The following is a 15,853-nucleotide window of genomic DNA, read 5'->3' as shown; positions in this document are numbered from 1 at the left end:
TACTCACTTGGGTTTACACCTGATGAACTTCCCCTGGGTGTCTTTTCCGCAGTTCCCGTATTTATCCCCAGCCTTGTTCACGTCAATGAAGCAGATGTCCTGTGCCGGCCGCGCGCCTGAGGAGGAACCGGGAGAAGATCAAGATGGAGAAGTCAATCACCAAGTCATGTTCTACTGGAGATGAGGAATCTGAGGCCGGAGGAGACAACAGAGGCACATCCACCGACCCAGGGATGGATCAGAAGAGTCGAGTACTACCCAAAGCCAAGAGCAGGAGCCTGTAGGAGGCCACTCACAGGAGGCCACCCAGAATAAGTGCAGGGCCAGTAATGCAATATATGTACACAGTGACTGCACTAGCAGAACAGTGAGTGCAGCTCTGGAGTATAATACAGGAGGTAACTCAGGATCAGTAATGTAATGTATGTACACAGTGACTGCACCAGCAGAATAGTGAGTGCAGCTCTGGAGTATAATACAGGATGTAACTCAGGGTCAGTAATGTAATGTATGTACACAGTGACTACACCAGCAGAATAGTGAGCACAGCTCTGGGGTATAATACAGGATGTAACTCAGGATCAGTAATGCAATATATGTACACAGTGACTGCACTAGCAGAACAGTGAGTGCAGCTCTGGAGTATAATACAGGAGGTAACTCAGGATCAGTAATGTAATGTATGTACACAGTGACTGCACCAGCAGAATAGTGAGTGCAGCTCTGGGGTATAATACAGGAGGTAACTCAGGATCAGTAATGTATGTACACAGTGACTGCACCAGCAGAATAGTGAGTGCAGCTCTGGTGTATAATACAGGATGTAACTCAGGATCAGTAATGTAATGTATGTACACAGTGACTGCACCAGCAGAATAGTGAGTGCAGCTCTGGAGTATAATACAGGGTGTAACTCAGGATCAGTAATGTAATATATGTACACAGTGACTGCACCAGCAGAATAGTGAGTGCAGCTCTGGGGTATAATACAGGATGTAACTCAGGATCAGTAATGTAATGTATGTACACAGTGACTGCACCAGCAGAATAGTGAGTGCAGCTCTGGAGTATAATACAGGAGGTAACTCAGGATCAGTAATGTAATGTATGTACACAGTGACTGCACCAGCAGAATAGTGAGTGCAGCTCTGGGGTATAATACAGGATGTAACTCAGGATCAGTAATGTAATGTATGTACACAGTGACTGCACCAGCAGAATAGTGAGTGCAGCTCTGGGGTATAATACAGGATGTAACTCAGGATCAGTAATGTATGTACACAGTGACTGCACCAGCAGAATAGTGAGTGCAGCTCTGGAGTATAATACAGGATGTAACTCAGGATCAGTAATGTAATGTATGTACACAGTGACTGCACCAGCAGAATAGTGAGTGCAGCTCTGGGGTATAATACAGGATGTAACTCAGGATCAGTAATGTAATGTATGTACACAGTGACTGCACCAGCAGAATAGTGAGTGCAGCTCTGGAGTATAATACAGGAGGTAACTCAGGATCAGTAATGTAATGTATGTACACAGTGACTGCACCAGCAGAATAGTGAGTGCAGCTCTGGAGTATAATACAGGAGGTAACTCAGGATCAGTAATGTAATGTATGTACACAGTGACTGCACCAGCAGAATAGTGAGTGCAGCTCTGGAGTATAATACAGGAGGTAACTCAGGATCAGTAATGTAATGTATGTACACAGTGACTGCACCAGCAGAATAGTGAGTGCAGCTCTGGGGTATAATACAGGATGTAACTCAGGATCAGTAATGTAATGTATGTACACAGTGACTGCACCAGCAGAATAGTGAGTGCAGCTCTGGAGTATAATACAGGAGGTAACTCAGGATCAGTAATGTAATGTATGTACACAGTGACTGCACCAGCAGAATAGTGAGTGCAGCTCTGGAGTATAATACAGGAGGTAACTCAGGATCAGTAATGTAATGTATGTACACAGTGACTGCACCAGCAGAATAGTGAGTACAGCTCTGGAGTATAATACAGGATGTAACTCAGGATCAGTAATGTAATGTATGTACACAGTGACTGCACCAGCAGAATAGTGAGTGCAGCTCTGGGGTATAATACAGGAGGTAACTCAGGATCAGTAATGTAATGTATGTACACAGTGACTGCACCAGCAGAATAGTGAGTGCAGCTCTGGAGTATAATACAGGAGGTAACTCAGGATCAGTAATGTAATGTATGTACACAGTGACTGCACCAGCAGAATAGTGAGCGCAGCTCTGGAGTATAATACAGGAGGTAACTCAGGATCAGTAATGTAATGTATGTACACAGTGACTGCACCAGCAGAATAGTGAGTGCAGCTCTGGGGTATAATACAGGAGGTAACTCAGGATCAGTAATGTAATGTATGTACACAGTGACTGCACCAGCAGAATAGTGAGTGCAGCTCTGGAGTATAATACAGGAGGTAACTCAGGATCAGTAATGTATGTACACAGTGACTACACCAGCAGAATAGTGAGCGCAGCTCTGGGGTATAATACAGGATGTAACTCAGGATCAGTAATGTAATGTATGCACACAGTGACTCCACCAGCAGAATAGTGAGTGCAGCTCTGGGGTATAATACAGGATGTAAGTCAGGATCAGTAATGTAATGTATGTACACAGTGACTGCACCAGCAGAATAGTGAGTGCAGCTCTGGGGTATAATACAGGATGTAACTCAGGATCAGTAATGTAATGTATGTACACAGTGACTGCACCAGCAGAATAGTGAGTGCAGCTCTGGGGTATAATACAGGATGTAACTCAGGATCAGTAATGTATGTACACAGTGACTGCACCAGCAGAATAGTGAGTGCAGCTCTGGAGTATAATACAGGAGGTAACTCAGGATCAGTAATGTAATGTATGTACACAGTGACTGCACCAGCAGAATAGTGAGCGCAGCTCTGGAGTATAATACAGGAGGTAACTCAGGATCAGTAATGTAATGTATGTACACAGTGACTGCACCAGCAGAATAGTGAGTGCAGCTCTGGGGTATAATACAGGAGGTAACTCAGGATCAGTAATGTAATGTATGTACACAGTGACTGCACCAGCAGAATAGTGAGTGCAGCTCTGGAGTATAATACAGGAGGTAACTCAGGATCAGTAATGTATGTACACAGTGACTGCACCAGCAGAATAGTGAGCGCAGCTCTGGAGTATAATACAGGAGGTAACTCAGGATCAGTAATGTATGTACACAGTGACTGCACCAGCAGAATAGTGAGTGCAGCTCTGGAGTATAATACAGGATGTAACTCAGGATCAGTAATGTATGTACACAGTGACTGCACCAGCAGAATAGTGAGTGCAGCTCTGGAGTATAATACAGGATGTAACTCAGGATCAGTAATGTAATGTATGTACACAGTGACTGCACCAGCAGAATAGTGAGTGCAGCTCTGGAGTATAATACAGGATGTAACTCAGGATCAGTAATGTAATGTATGTACACAGTGACTGCACCAGCAGAATAGTGAGTGCAGCTATGGAGTATAATACAGGATATAACTCAGGAACAGTAATGTATGTACACAGTGACTGCACCAGCAGAATAGTGAGTGCAGCTCTGGAGTATAATACAGGAGGTAACTCAGGATCAGTAATGTAATGTATGTACACAGTGCCTGCACCAGCAGAATAGTGAGTGCAGCTCTGGAGTATAATACAGGATGTATATCCAGCATTACTCGCTGTATACCTGCGCCCCACAGGTGCACACATTGCTGTCCGTGTGTCAGACACATGCCGTTCATACAGTACGCCTCGCCGTAGGCGCAGGGGGAGCCATCCAGCATGTACACATTGGTCGGGCAGAAGGCGGCGTCTCCTCGGCAGAACTCGGGTAGATCACAAGCCCCCGACTTCTCACGGCAGAGGGTCCCGGCAGATGTTAACTATTGATAAGAAGAGAATAATCGTTTAGTTGATGTCGCGATTTCTAGAATCTTTATCCGCCATATAACGGTGGTGCGCGGCCGGCGGAGGTATGTGGCCCGGGCGTTACCGCACCTTGCAGTCCTGGCAGCAGTCTCCGTGGGCGCACTGGGCGCCGGCCTTTAGGGTGCAGTCTACGGCGTTACAGCACGGATTGGTGCATTCCTGCGGGAGACATATTGTGTCAGCGCGCGCTGGGGTGAGACCCCTACAGAATGGTGAGACCCCCTACAGAAAGGTGAGACCCCCTACAGAATGGTGAGACTCCTACAGAATGGTGAGACTCCCTACAGTAATGCGAGACTTCCGTAAAGAAAGGTGAGACCCCCTAGGAACGAGACCCCCTACAGAAAGGTGAGACCCTCTACAGGAACGTAAGACCCCCTACAGGAAAGTGAGACCCCCGTACAGAAAGATGAGATCTCCCTACAGGAACATGAGACCTCCTACAGAAAGGCGAGACCCCTACAGAGAAGCGAAACCGACCAGAGAGAGATGGGACCCACTACAGAGAGGAGAGACCCACTACAGATAGAAGAGACCCCCTACAGAGAGGCAACCCCCTACATAAGGCGGACGCACCTCAGGCTCCCCACAGTCGCACTGCTCGCCCTCCTCCAGGAAGCCGTTCCCGCACTTCTTGGCCATCACCAGGTCCTTGGTGTCCGGCATGTTGAACAGGCACATACCGCCGCCCTTCTGGAAGTAACCGCGCAGCTGCTGCTGGCTGCACGAGCTGAACTTACGAGGGAAGGGATGTCTGGAAAAGCAGAAAGGCGACACTGATCCCTGGAGTCACAGTGCGGGGGGTGGACAGACTCCACAGGGGGGTGGTCAGACTCCGCAGGGGGGTGGTCAGACTCCGCAGGGGCGGGAATTCAGGGGCCTCAGGCCTACAATGTTACACCGCAGACTCCTGGACAAGCTGTTCTCTTATACCAACAGGAAAAGATCAATCACATCAGGCTGAGGCCTTGGAAATAAAAACATTCTCCCATAGACTACAGAGCAGCCTGAGGATCACTGTTAGTGTCTCTGCCTGTGGATCCCTGTTAGTGTCTCTGCCTGTGGATCCCTGTTAGTGTTTCTGCCTGTGGATCCCTGTTAGTGTTTCTGCCTGTGGATCCCTGTTAGTGTTTCTGCCTGTGGATCCCTGTTAGTGTTTCTGCCTGTGGATCCCTGTTAGGGTTTCTGCCTGTGGATCACTGTTAGTGTTTCTGCCTGTGGATCACTGTTAGTGTTTCTGCCTGTGGATCCCTGTTAGTGTTTCTGCCTGTGGATCCCTGTTAGGGTTTCTGCCTGTGGATCCCTGTTAGGGTTTCTGCCTGTGGATCACTGTTAGTGTCTCTGCCTGTGGATCCCTGTTAGTGTTTCTGCCTGTGGATCCCTGTTAGTGTTTCTGCCTGTGGATCCCTGTTAGTGTTTCTGCCTGTGGATCCCTGTTAGTGTTTCTGCCTGTGGATCCCTGTTAGTGTTTCTGCCTGTGGATCCCTGTTAGGGTTTCTGCCTGTGGATCCCTGTTAGGGTTTCTGCCTGTGGATCACTGTTAGTGTCTCTGCCTGTGGATCACTGTTAGTGTCTCTGCCTGTGGATCCCTGTTAGTGTTTCTGCCTGTGGATCCCTGTTAGTGTTTCTACCTCTGGATCCCTGTTAGTGTTTCTGCCTGTGGATCCCTGTTAGTGTTTCTGCCTGTGGATCCCTGTTAGGGTTTCTGCCTGTGGATCACTGTTAGTGTCTCTGCCTGTGGATCCCTGTTAGTGTTTCTGCCTGTGGATCCCTGTTAGTGTTTCTGCCTGTGGATCCCTGTTAGTGTTTCTGCCTGTGGATCCCTGTTAGGGTTTCTGCCTGTGGATCACTGTTAGTGTTTCTGCCTATGGATCACTGTTAGTGTTTCTGCCTGTGGATCCCTGTTAGTGTTTCTGCCTGTAGATCACTGTTAGTGTTTCTGCCTGTGGATCACTGTTAGTGTTTCTGCCTGTGGATCACTGTTAGTGTCTCTGCCTGTGGATCACTGTTAGTGTCTCTGCCTGTGGATCACTGTTAGTGTCTCTGCCTGTGGATCACTGTTAGTGTCTCTGCCTGTGGATCCCTGTTAGTGTCTCTGCCTCTGGATCCCTGTTAGTGTTTCTGCCTCTGGATCCCTGTTAGTGTTTCTGCCTGTGGATCCCTGTTAGGGTTTCTGCCTGTGGATCCCTGTTAGGGTTTCTGCCTGTGGATCACTGTTAGTGTCTCTGCCTGTGGATCACTGTTAGTGTCTCTGCCTGTGGATCACTGTTAGTGTCTCTGCCTGTGGATCAGTTAGTGTCTCTGCCTGTGGATCACTGTTAGTGTCTCTGACTGATGAAAACTGTTAGTGTTTCCACCTGCCGATCACTGTTAGTGTTTCTGCCTGTGGATCACTGTTAGTGTTTCTGCCTGCTGATGATCGTTACTATTTCTGCTTCTGGATCACTGTTACAAATTTTAACAGTGGTTCACTATTTGTGCTTTTATCCTCAAAACAAGAGATCTGTGATTGAGATCTCGGTTGGACTTGTTGAGAAGGTATAATAAAAGTTCTATTTGCAGATGCATAGCCCCCAATCACTCGACCAGGAGAGGACCGCTATCTCCGTATCTTAGCAAGACCTCAGCTGTATTTTCTCCTGTCTTGTTGTGTTAAGTGTTTGTTCTTCTACTGTTCTGTGTCAGAAACTTTAGAGAATGCAGAGCAGCGCTCCACGCCATGTGCTGACCTTGCTGGGTTTTTGTCCTTGCCCTGCCGTCAGTGTCTGGTTGGTGACTCGATCGTTAGAAGAAGGTCTTACAGGGTTCTGGTCGGAGGAGAACCTTAGCAAGTTCATGTATCTTTGCTGCTGTGGTCTCTCTCATGTAGATGTATCTTACATATCTCATAATATATGGTATTGTCTCATCTTGCTATGATGTCCACCTGCCTACAAGACCATTCACTTGTTTTGGTGAGACTCCCCCTGACCCCGAGTCCTCACACACACTCATACCAGATGCCGTCCTCACTCACCCGGTGGCAGCCGCCATGATGCATCCTCCTTGTTCAGGAGTGGCCTCTACACAGCAGTGCTCCTTGTCATGACTCAACCCAAAGTTATGTCCGATCTCATGAGCCATGGTGGCCGCCGCTCCAATCGCCAGCTCGGAGTGATCCTAGAATTCATCGGCAATAAATTTTCACAAGTTGTAAAACCCCAGAACCTCAACATTGACCCAGCCTCCCTGCACAAGAGCAATTAGAGGACTGCACAATACAATGTATATTACTCTTTTCCAAAAGCAGATCACAGTGAAGCTCCTCAGGGGCGGGGCCAAAGAATAAAGTGTTTAATAAGGTAGAAATAGTTAAGTTAGTAATTAATAAATACTAACATAATGGCAGGCACTTACCATACTGACTCCTCCTGAATTATCTGCAGTGCACATCCCCTCCAGGGGAGCCATCCCAATGGTCGTTCCTTTGAAGGTCACACCCCTTAAAGGAACACACACTTAAATAGTTAATAACATAACGTGCACCCATGTACAGAACATTAGTAGAGAAGAGGTTACAAAATCTGAAATTTACACAGCTTCTTAACCCCTTAAGCACACAATTTTCATTTTTGCCCTATGTTATTTCCTCTCCTTCTGTAAATAGCCATAATTTTTGTTCGTCATACGATGGCTTCTTTTTCGTAGAACAAGTTGCAATTTTGCAATTGATACCATTCACTTTACCATATAATGTACTAAAAAAAATTCCAAACAAAATGAAATTATGAAAAAAGTAATATTAGCATTTTTTTGGGTTCTGTTTTTATTTTACGGCGTTAACTGAGTGGTTAATTGAGGCACAACCGCACTGGTCAGGATTGTGGGGTTTAAGCGCTGCTCGCAGGTATTTAAAGGGTTAACAGAAGCGACCAGAGCTGGATCCGGCCGCTGCTGTTAGAGGCCGATGCTGACTGTGTGGCACAGCTGCTGAACCTGCTCCATGCACACGTGCCGGCTCGATAACATAATATTACGTGATGGGGTAGAAACGGGTTAATAACAGTACTAATGGTCCTGAGTGATATACGAGGCGATGATTTCATACTCACGTGATCAGCTGAGCGTTATCGTGCTTTTTCTTGTTTTTTAGTTTTTGCTTCCAGGTGAGGAAAGATCTCAGACTTTCGTTGGCATCAACATGGATGTCACACAGGTCTCTCTCGGTCCATACCTCCAGGCCGATTAGAGCAACTTTGATGTTCACAGACATGTAAAACTGTGCAGAAGAAAACAGGGAGAAATAGTTACTGCTACAACCCAGAGCCGAGGGAATCTCTATCTAATGCCAGACTTGTCTGCCAGCTGCTTATCGCTCTCCCTGGCAAAATAAACATGATTCTTTATAGACAGTCTGCAGGCATACTCCAGAGTAGCATGTGATATATACCACTTCCCTTTTAATGGGCCCACGAACCATGGCTCTTGACTCACCTTATCAACAAAGTTGGCTATCTCCTTAATGCGTTGTTTTGTTTGACCCAGATCCTTATTTTGTTTTAAGTACTGTAAACCAATCAAATATTATTTACATGATTAGGTCTGTTAACGCTAAAATCGCTGTATTCCAGATTATCACACAAAGTATCTAATAGAAGTTTTAACATTTGACTATTTCACACTGATTACATAGAGGTAAAGTAAAAATAAGTTAATGATTCAAGATCAGGAACCCTTTAATCAAAGTTAAAGAAAAAAGGGACCGCAATGGGGTCCTTAACTATCCAAAAACTAGACAGGAGATATATATAGACAAGAAAATAATTAGTATAAAAAGAAGAAACTCCAGAATAACAGGAAGCAGAAAGAATATTTTTGTGAAAAATTGCAAGTTTTAAATTTTTTTTTTTAAAAAAAGGACAGCAGTATGGTTTTTAAATTGAGAAACAATTATGGTAGTTTGTTTTTAAAGATAGAAACTCAAAATATAAGGAGAGAAATGTTTCTCTGTGAGAATTTATAATGAAATCATAGAAATGAACAACAATAGAGAGCAAAATACTTCAAAAGCAAATCGGCATGTAATAGAGAGGGGACATACATGGATAGTAAGAGGATGGCTACAAATAGACCAGAGCTACAGGGAGGAAAAAGAGAGCTTGTGTAAAATGGAATGATTCGACTAACGGGGTCAAAAAGTATAGGGTGGCTGGCAGCGTTGGTAAAGAAATCAGGGTCAGTTTGACCAGCCAAGCTGAAGGACAATTATCTGGTAGGTTCAGCAGCCAATCGTGGCCCTATGATACGTACTTAAGTTCCCTATGTCATTCACTCTATGTCAGCTATGGTATTTCTTAACTACAATGGAGGCATATTAGATTGCTATAATGGTGTCCTGACACAACTCATTATTTAACCCTTCTCTTAGATTTACCTTTGAGTGGCCACTCTGATTTGACCTAGTACAGTACTCTAATACTAGTATTCCTTCTACCTAACCCCCTGGACTTATCTCCTCATGAATATGTATTTGTAACCATTTTTCTCCCTGACCCACTTTCTGTTACTGTCCTGGTTTGTTTAATATTTGCCCTCCTCTCACTCCACCAGTTAGAAGCTATTTTGCAGACAGAACATGATGGCTTCCTCAGCAAAGTCCAGAACTCTATTCTGGAGTTAGAAGGTGAAAGCCATGAAGCCCCTACACTGCTAAATGGGGTGCCTAGCACCAAGCCCGAACTTCCCTCTATAAGCTGAACAATTATTACAAACCCTAAGGATGGTAAAGGGAACTTGTATAAAGTACGCAAGATTTAGTGAAAGCTAAAATGGAACCGCAGTGGGGTCCAAGTCTACCCCAGAACAAATGAATGTGTGAAAACAAATACAGTGACGGAGTTAAGACATATGGGAAATGGAACAGAAAGGTTATAAAGGCAAAATGGAAAGAATGAGCTGAAATCAGAATTTTATGGCATTATCAGGATGAATTTGTAGGATCAGAGAAAGGGAAAGGAGATAATAAATGAAACAGATGGACATACAAATATTGGGCTTACATAAGTTTCAGATTTCAGTAAGTCACGCATTCATATAAACTCACCAGTGAGTGGTCAGCGACAATATACAGCTCCATGTACTTCTGAGCTCCCCAGACATTCCTCTTCATCTGCAATAGGAGCAATAGATGTTAGGATCCATTTGCCAGTGATGATAAAAATACAAAAATGAGTAACATAGCAAGCCATTAATGTCCGAAATTAAATCTAACAATATAGTTAAGGGTTATTTTCATCATTTTGGGGGTTTTTTAGGAATAATCCCCTACTCATGGATGTGTGTAGATCATACACAATGCCAGAAATCTGCAGTAAGCCTTGATTTCACAGCCCCCCTCCCCCTTCTAAAGGCTTCACAGCAGGAGAATATTTAGCACTCGGCCAACAGATGGCGACAAAGCGCGCTCCTTAATCTGTTGTACAAAATCACCTTTAGATGGCACCCTAACCTCTAGAGGATCAACACTATAATCTGGGGCTCTCCTGGTCCTATATAGTCTATATGGCCGAGCTCTGGGTCAGGGCTGCTGGTAATGGTGCTGGATATGTAGTGATGTCCCCGAGGGTCCAGTGTCCATATCTGCGGCTCTCCTGGTCCTATATAGTCTATATGGCCGAGCTCTGGGTCAAGGCTGCTGGTAATGGTGCTGGATATGTAGTGATGTCCGCACGGGTCCAGTGTCCATATCTGGGGCTCTCCTGGTCCTATATAGTCTATATGGCCGAGCTCTGGGTCAGGGCTGCTGGTAATGGTGCTGGTTATGTAGTGATGTCCCCGCGGGTCCAGTGTCCATATCTGGGGCTCTCCTGGTCCTATATAGTCTATATGGCCGAGCTCCGGGTCAGGGCTGCTGGTAATGGTGCTGGTTATGTAGTGATGTCCCCGCGGGTCCAGTGTCCATATCTGCGGCTCTCCTGGTCCTATATAGTCTATATGGCCGAGCTCCGGGTCAGGGCTGCTGGTAATGGTGCTGGTTATGTAGTGATGTCCCCACGGGTCCAGTGTCCATATCTGGGGCTCTCCTAGTCCTATATAGTCTATATGGCCGAGCTCCGGGTCAGGGCTGCTGGTTATGGTGCTGGTTATGTAGTGATGTCCTCGCGGGTCCAGTGTCCATATCTGGGGCTCTCCTAGTCCTATATAGTCTATATGGCCGAGCTCTGGGTCAGGGCTGCTGGTAATGGTGCTGGTTATGTAGTGATGTCCCCGCGGGTCCAGTGTCCATATCTGCAGCTCTCCTGGTCCTATATAGTCTATATGGCCGAGCTCTGGGTCAGGGCTGCTGGTAATGGTGCTGGTTATGTAGTGATGTCCCCGCGGGTCCAGTGTCCATATCTGGGGCTCTCCTGGTCCTATATAGTCTATATGGCCAAGCTCTGGGTCAGGGCTGCTGGTAATGGCGCTGGTTATGTAGTGATGTCCCCGCGGGTCCAGTGTCCATATCAGGGGCTCTCCTGGTCCTATATAGTCTATATGGCCGAGCTCTGGGTCAGGGCTGCTGGTAATGGTGCTGGATATGTAGTGATGTCCCCGCGGGTCCAGTGTCCATATCTGCGGCTCTCCTAGTCCTATATAGTCTATATGGCCGAGCTCTGGGTCAGGGCTGCTGGTAATGGTGCTGGTTATGTAGTGATGTCCCCGCGGGTCCAGTGTCCATATCTGGGGCTCTCCTAGTCCTATATAGTCTATATGGCCGAGCTCTGGGTCAGGGCTGCTGGTAATGGTGCTGGTTATGTAGTGATGTCCCCGTGGGTCCAGTGTCCATATCTGGGGCTCTCCTGGTCCTATATAGTCTATATGGCCGAGCTCTGGGTCAGGGCTGCTGGTAATGGTGCTGGATATGTAGTGATGTCCCCGCGGGTCCAGTGTCCATATCTGGGGCTCTCCTAGTCCTATATAGTCTATATGGCCGAGCTCTGGGTCAGGGCTGCTGGTAATGGTGCTGGTTATGTAGTGATGTCCCCGCGGGTCCAGTGTCCATATCTGCGGCTCTCCTAGTCCTATATAGTCTATATGGCCGAGCTCTGGGTCAGGGCTGCTGGTAATGGTGCTGGTTATGTAGTGATGTCCCCGCGGGTCCAGTGTCCATATCTGGGGCTCTCCTGGTCCTATATAGTCTATATGGCCGAGCTCTGGGTCAGGGCTGCTGGTAATGGTGCTGGATATGTAGTGATGTCCCCGCGGGTCCAGTGTCCATATCTGGGGCTCTCCTAGTCCTATATAGTCTATATGGCCGAGCTCTGGGTCAGGGCTGCTGGTTATGGTGCTGGTTATGTAGTGATGTCCCCGCGGGTCCAGTGTCCATATCTGCGGCTCTCCTGGTCCTATATAGTCTATATGGCCGAGCTCTGGGTCAGGGCTGCTGTTAATGGTGCTGGTTATGTAGTGATGTCCCCGCGGGTCCAGTGTCCATATCTGGGGCTCTCCTGGTCCTATATAGTCTATATGGCCGAGCTCTGGGTCAGGGCTGCTGTTAATGGTGCTGGTTATGTAGTGATGTCCCCGCGGGTCCAGTGTCCATATCTGGGGCTCTCCTGGTCCTATATAGTCTATATGGCCGAGCTCTGGGCTGCTGGTAATGGTGCTGGTTATGTAGTGATGTCCCCACGGGTCCAGTGTCCATATCTGCGGCTCTCCTAGTCCTATATAGTCTATATGGCCGAGCTCTGGGTCAGGGCTGCTGGTAATGGTGCTGGATATGTAGTGATGCCCCCGCGGGTCCAGTGTCCATATCTGGGGCTCTCCTGGTCCTATATAGTCTATATGGCCGAGCTCTGGGTCAGGGCTGCTGGTAATGGTGCTGGTTATGTAGTGATGTCCCCGCGGGTCCAGTGTCCATATCTGGGGCTCTCCTGGTCCTATATAGTCAATATGGCCGAGCTCCTGGTCAGGGCTGCTGGTAATGGTGCTGGTTATGTAGTGATGCCCCGGGGTCCAGTGTCCATATCTGGGGCTCTCCTAGTCCTATATAGTCTATATGGCCGAGCTCTGGGTCAGGGCTGCTGGTAACGGTGCTGGATATGTAGTGATGTCCCCGCGGGTCCAGTGTCCATATCTGCAGCTCTCCTAGTCCTATATAGTCTATATGGCCGAGCTCTGGTTCAGGGCTGCTGGTAATGGTGCTGGTTATGTAGTGATGTCCCCGCGGGTCCAGTGTCCATATCTGCGGCTCTCCTAGTCCTATATAGTCTATATGGCCGAGCTCTGGGTCAGGGCTGCTGGTAATGGTGCTGGTTATGTAGTGATGTCCCCGCGGGTCCAGTGTCCATATCTGGGGCTCTCCTAGTCCTATATAGTCTATATGGCCGAGCTCTGGGTCAGGGCTGCTGGTAATGGTGCTGGTTATGTAGTGATGTCCCCGCGGGTCCAGTGTCCATATCTGGGGCTCTCCTCGTCCTATATTGTCTATATGGCCGAGCTCTGGGTCAGGGCTGCTGGTAATGGTGCTGGTTATGTAGTGATGTCCCCGCGGGTCCAGTGTCCATATCTGGGGCTCTCCTGGTCCTATATAGTCTATATGGCCGAGCTCTGGGTCAGGGCTGCTGGTAATGGTGCTGGTTATGTAGTGATGTCCCCGCGGGTCCAGTGTCCATATCTGCAGCTCTCCTGGTCCTATATAGTCTATATGGCCGAGCTCTGGGTCAGGGCTGCTGGTAATGGTGCTGGATATGTAGTGATGTCCCCGCGGGTCCAGTGTCCATATCTGGGGCTCTCCTGGTCCTATATAGTCTATATGGCCGAGCTCTGGGTCAGGGCTGCTGGTAATGGTGCTGGTTATGTAGTGATGTCCCCGCGGGTCCAGTGTCCATATCTGGGGCTCTCCTAGTCCTATATAGTCTATATGGCCGAGCTCTGGGTCAGGGCTGCTGGTAATGGTGCTGGTTATGTAGTGATGTCCCCGCGGGTCCAGTGTCCATATCTGGGGCTCTCCTAGTCCTATATAGTCTATATGGCCGAGCTCTGGGTCAGGGCTACTGGTAATGGTGCTGGTTATGTAGTGATGTCCCCGCGGGTCCAGTGTCCATATCTGCGGCTCTCCTGGTCCTATATAGTCTATATGGCCGAGCTCTGGGTCAGGGCTGCTGTTAATGGTGCTGGTTATGTAGTAATGTCCCCGCGGGTCCAGTGTCCATATCTGCGGCTCTCCTAGTCCTATATAGTCTATATGGCCGAGCTCTGGGTCAGGGCTGCTGGTAATGGTGCCGGATATGTAGTGATGTCCCCGCGGGTCCAGTGTCCATATCTGGGGCTCTCCTAGTCCTATATAGTCTATATGGCCGAGCTCTGGGTCAGGGCTGCTGGTAATGGTGCTGGTTATGTAGTGATGTCCCCGCGGGTCCAGTGTCCATATCTGCAGCTCTCCTAGTCCTATATAGTCTATATGGCCGAGCTCTGGGTCAGGGCTGCTGGTAATGGTGCTGGTTATGTAGTGATGTCCCCGCGGGTCCAGTGTCCATATCTGGGGCTCTCCTAGTCCTATATAGTCTATATGGCCGAGCTCTGGTTCAGGGCTGCTGGTAATGGTGCTGGTTATGTAGTGATGTCCCCGCGGGTCCAGTGTCCATATCTAGGGCTCTCCTAGTCCTACATAGTCTATATGGCCGAGCTCCGGGTCAGGGCTGCTGGTAATGGTGCTGGATATGTAGTGATGCACCGCGGGTCCAGTGTCCATATCTGGGGCTCTCCTAGTCCTATATAGTCTATATGGCCGAGCTCCGGGTCAGGGCTGCTGGTAATGGTGCTGGTTATGTAGTGATGTCCCCGCGGGTCCAGTGTCCATATCTGGGGCTCTCCTAGTCCTATATAGTCTATATGGCCGAGCTCTGGGTCAGGGCTGCTGGTAATGGTGCTGGTTATGTAGTGATGCCCCCGCGGGTCCAGTGTCCATATCTGCGGCTCTCCTAGTCCTATATAGTCTATATGGCCGAGCTCCGGGTCAGGGCTGCTGGTAATGGTGCTGGTTATGTAGTGATGTCCCCGCGGGTCCAGTGTCCATATCTGCGGCTCTCCTAGTCCTATATAGTCTATATGGCCGAGCTCTGGGTCAGGGCTGCTGGTAATGGTGCTGGTTATGTAGTGATGTCCCCGCGGGTCCAGTGTCCATATCTGCGGCTCTCCTAGTCCTATATAGTCTATATGGCCGAGCTCCGGGTCAGGGCTGCTGGTAATGGTGCTGGTTATGTAGTGATGTCCCCGCGGGTCCAGTGTCCATATCTGCGGCTCTCCTAGTCCTATATAGTCTATATGGCCTAGCTCTGGGTCAGGGCTGCTGGTAATGGTGCTGGTTATGTAGTGATGTCCCCGCGGGTCCAGTGTCCATATCTGGGGCTCTCCTAGTCCTATATAGTCTATATGGCCGAGCTCTGGGTCAGGGCTGCTGGTAATGGTGCTGGTTATGTAGTGATGTCCCCGCGGGTCCAGTGTCCATATCTGGGGCTCTCCTAGTCCTATATAGTCTATATGGCCGAGCTCTGGGTCAGGGCTGCTGGTAATGGTGCTGGTTATGTAGTGATGTCCCCGCGGGTCCAGTGTCCATATCTGCGGCTCTCCTGGTCCTATATAGTCTATATGGCCGAGCTCTGGGTCAGGGCTGCTGGTAATGGTGCTGGTTATGTAGTGATGTCCCCGCGGGTCCAGTGTCCATATCTGCGGCTCTCCTGGTCCTATATAGTCTATATGGCCGAGCTCTGGGTCAGGGCTGCTGGTAATGGTGCTGGTTATGTAGTGATGTCCCCGCGGGTCCAGTGTCCATATCTGGGGCTCTCCTGGTCCTATATAGTCTATATGGCCGAGCTCTGGTTCAGGGCTGCTGGTAATGGTGCTGGTTATGTAG

The 15,853-nt window shown here is 48.4% G+C and overlaps 1 protein-coding gene across 2 annotated transcripts in view; it reads right to left on the bottom strand.

Annotated features, from left to right (window-relative positions):
• LOC143793440 (disintegrin and metalloproteinase domain-containing protein 19-like) overlaps positions 1 to 15,853 on the bottom strand; it is a 118,950-nt gene that overhangs the window by 7,353 nt on the left and 95,744 nt on the right. For both annotated transcript variants that reach the window (XM_077280400.1, XM_077280401.1), the window contains 9 exons: positions 10,064 to 10,129; positions 8,455 to 8,526; positions 8,073 to 8,239; positions 7,378 to 7,462; positions 6,998 to 7,140; positions 4,558 to 4,735; positions 4,051 to 4,140; positions 3,740 to 3,935; positions 8 to 116 (listed from right to left, as the gene is read on the bottom strand). In XM_077280400.1, coding sequence (XP_077136515.1) covers positions 8 to 116; positions 3,740 to 3,935; positions 4,051 to 4,140; positions 4,558 to 4,735; positions 6,998 to 7,140; positions 7,378 to 7,462; positions 8,073 to 8,239; positions 8,455 to 8,526; positions 10,064 to 10,129 — 1,106 coding nt within the window. The remainder of the gene's footprint in view (positions 1 to 7; positions 117 to 3,739; positions 3,936 to 4,050; positions 4,141 to 4,557; positions 4,736 to 6,997; positions 7,141 to 7,377; positions 7,463 to 8,072; positions 8,240 to 8,454; positions 8,527 to 10,063; positions 10,130 to 15,853) is intronic.

This window comes from Ranitomeya variabilis, chromosome 1, assembly GCF_051348905.1.
Source record: "Ranitomeya variabilis isolate aRanVar5 chromosome 1, aRanVar5.hap1, whole genome shotgun sequence".
NCBI classification, from domain to species: Eukaryota; Metazoa; Chordata; class Amphibia; order Anura; family Dendrobatidae; genus Ranitomeya; species Ranitomeya variabilis.
Note: the sequence above shows the minus strand (reverse complement) of the source record. Positions and strands in the feature narration are given on the sequence as shown.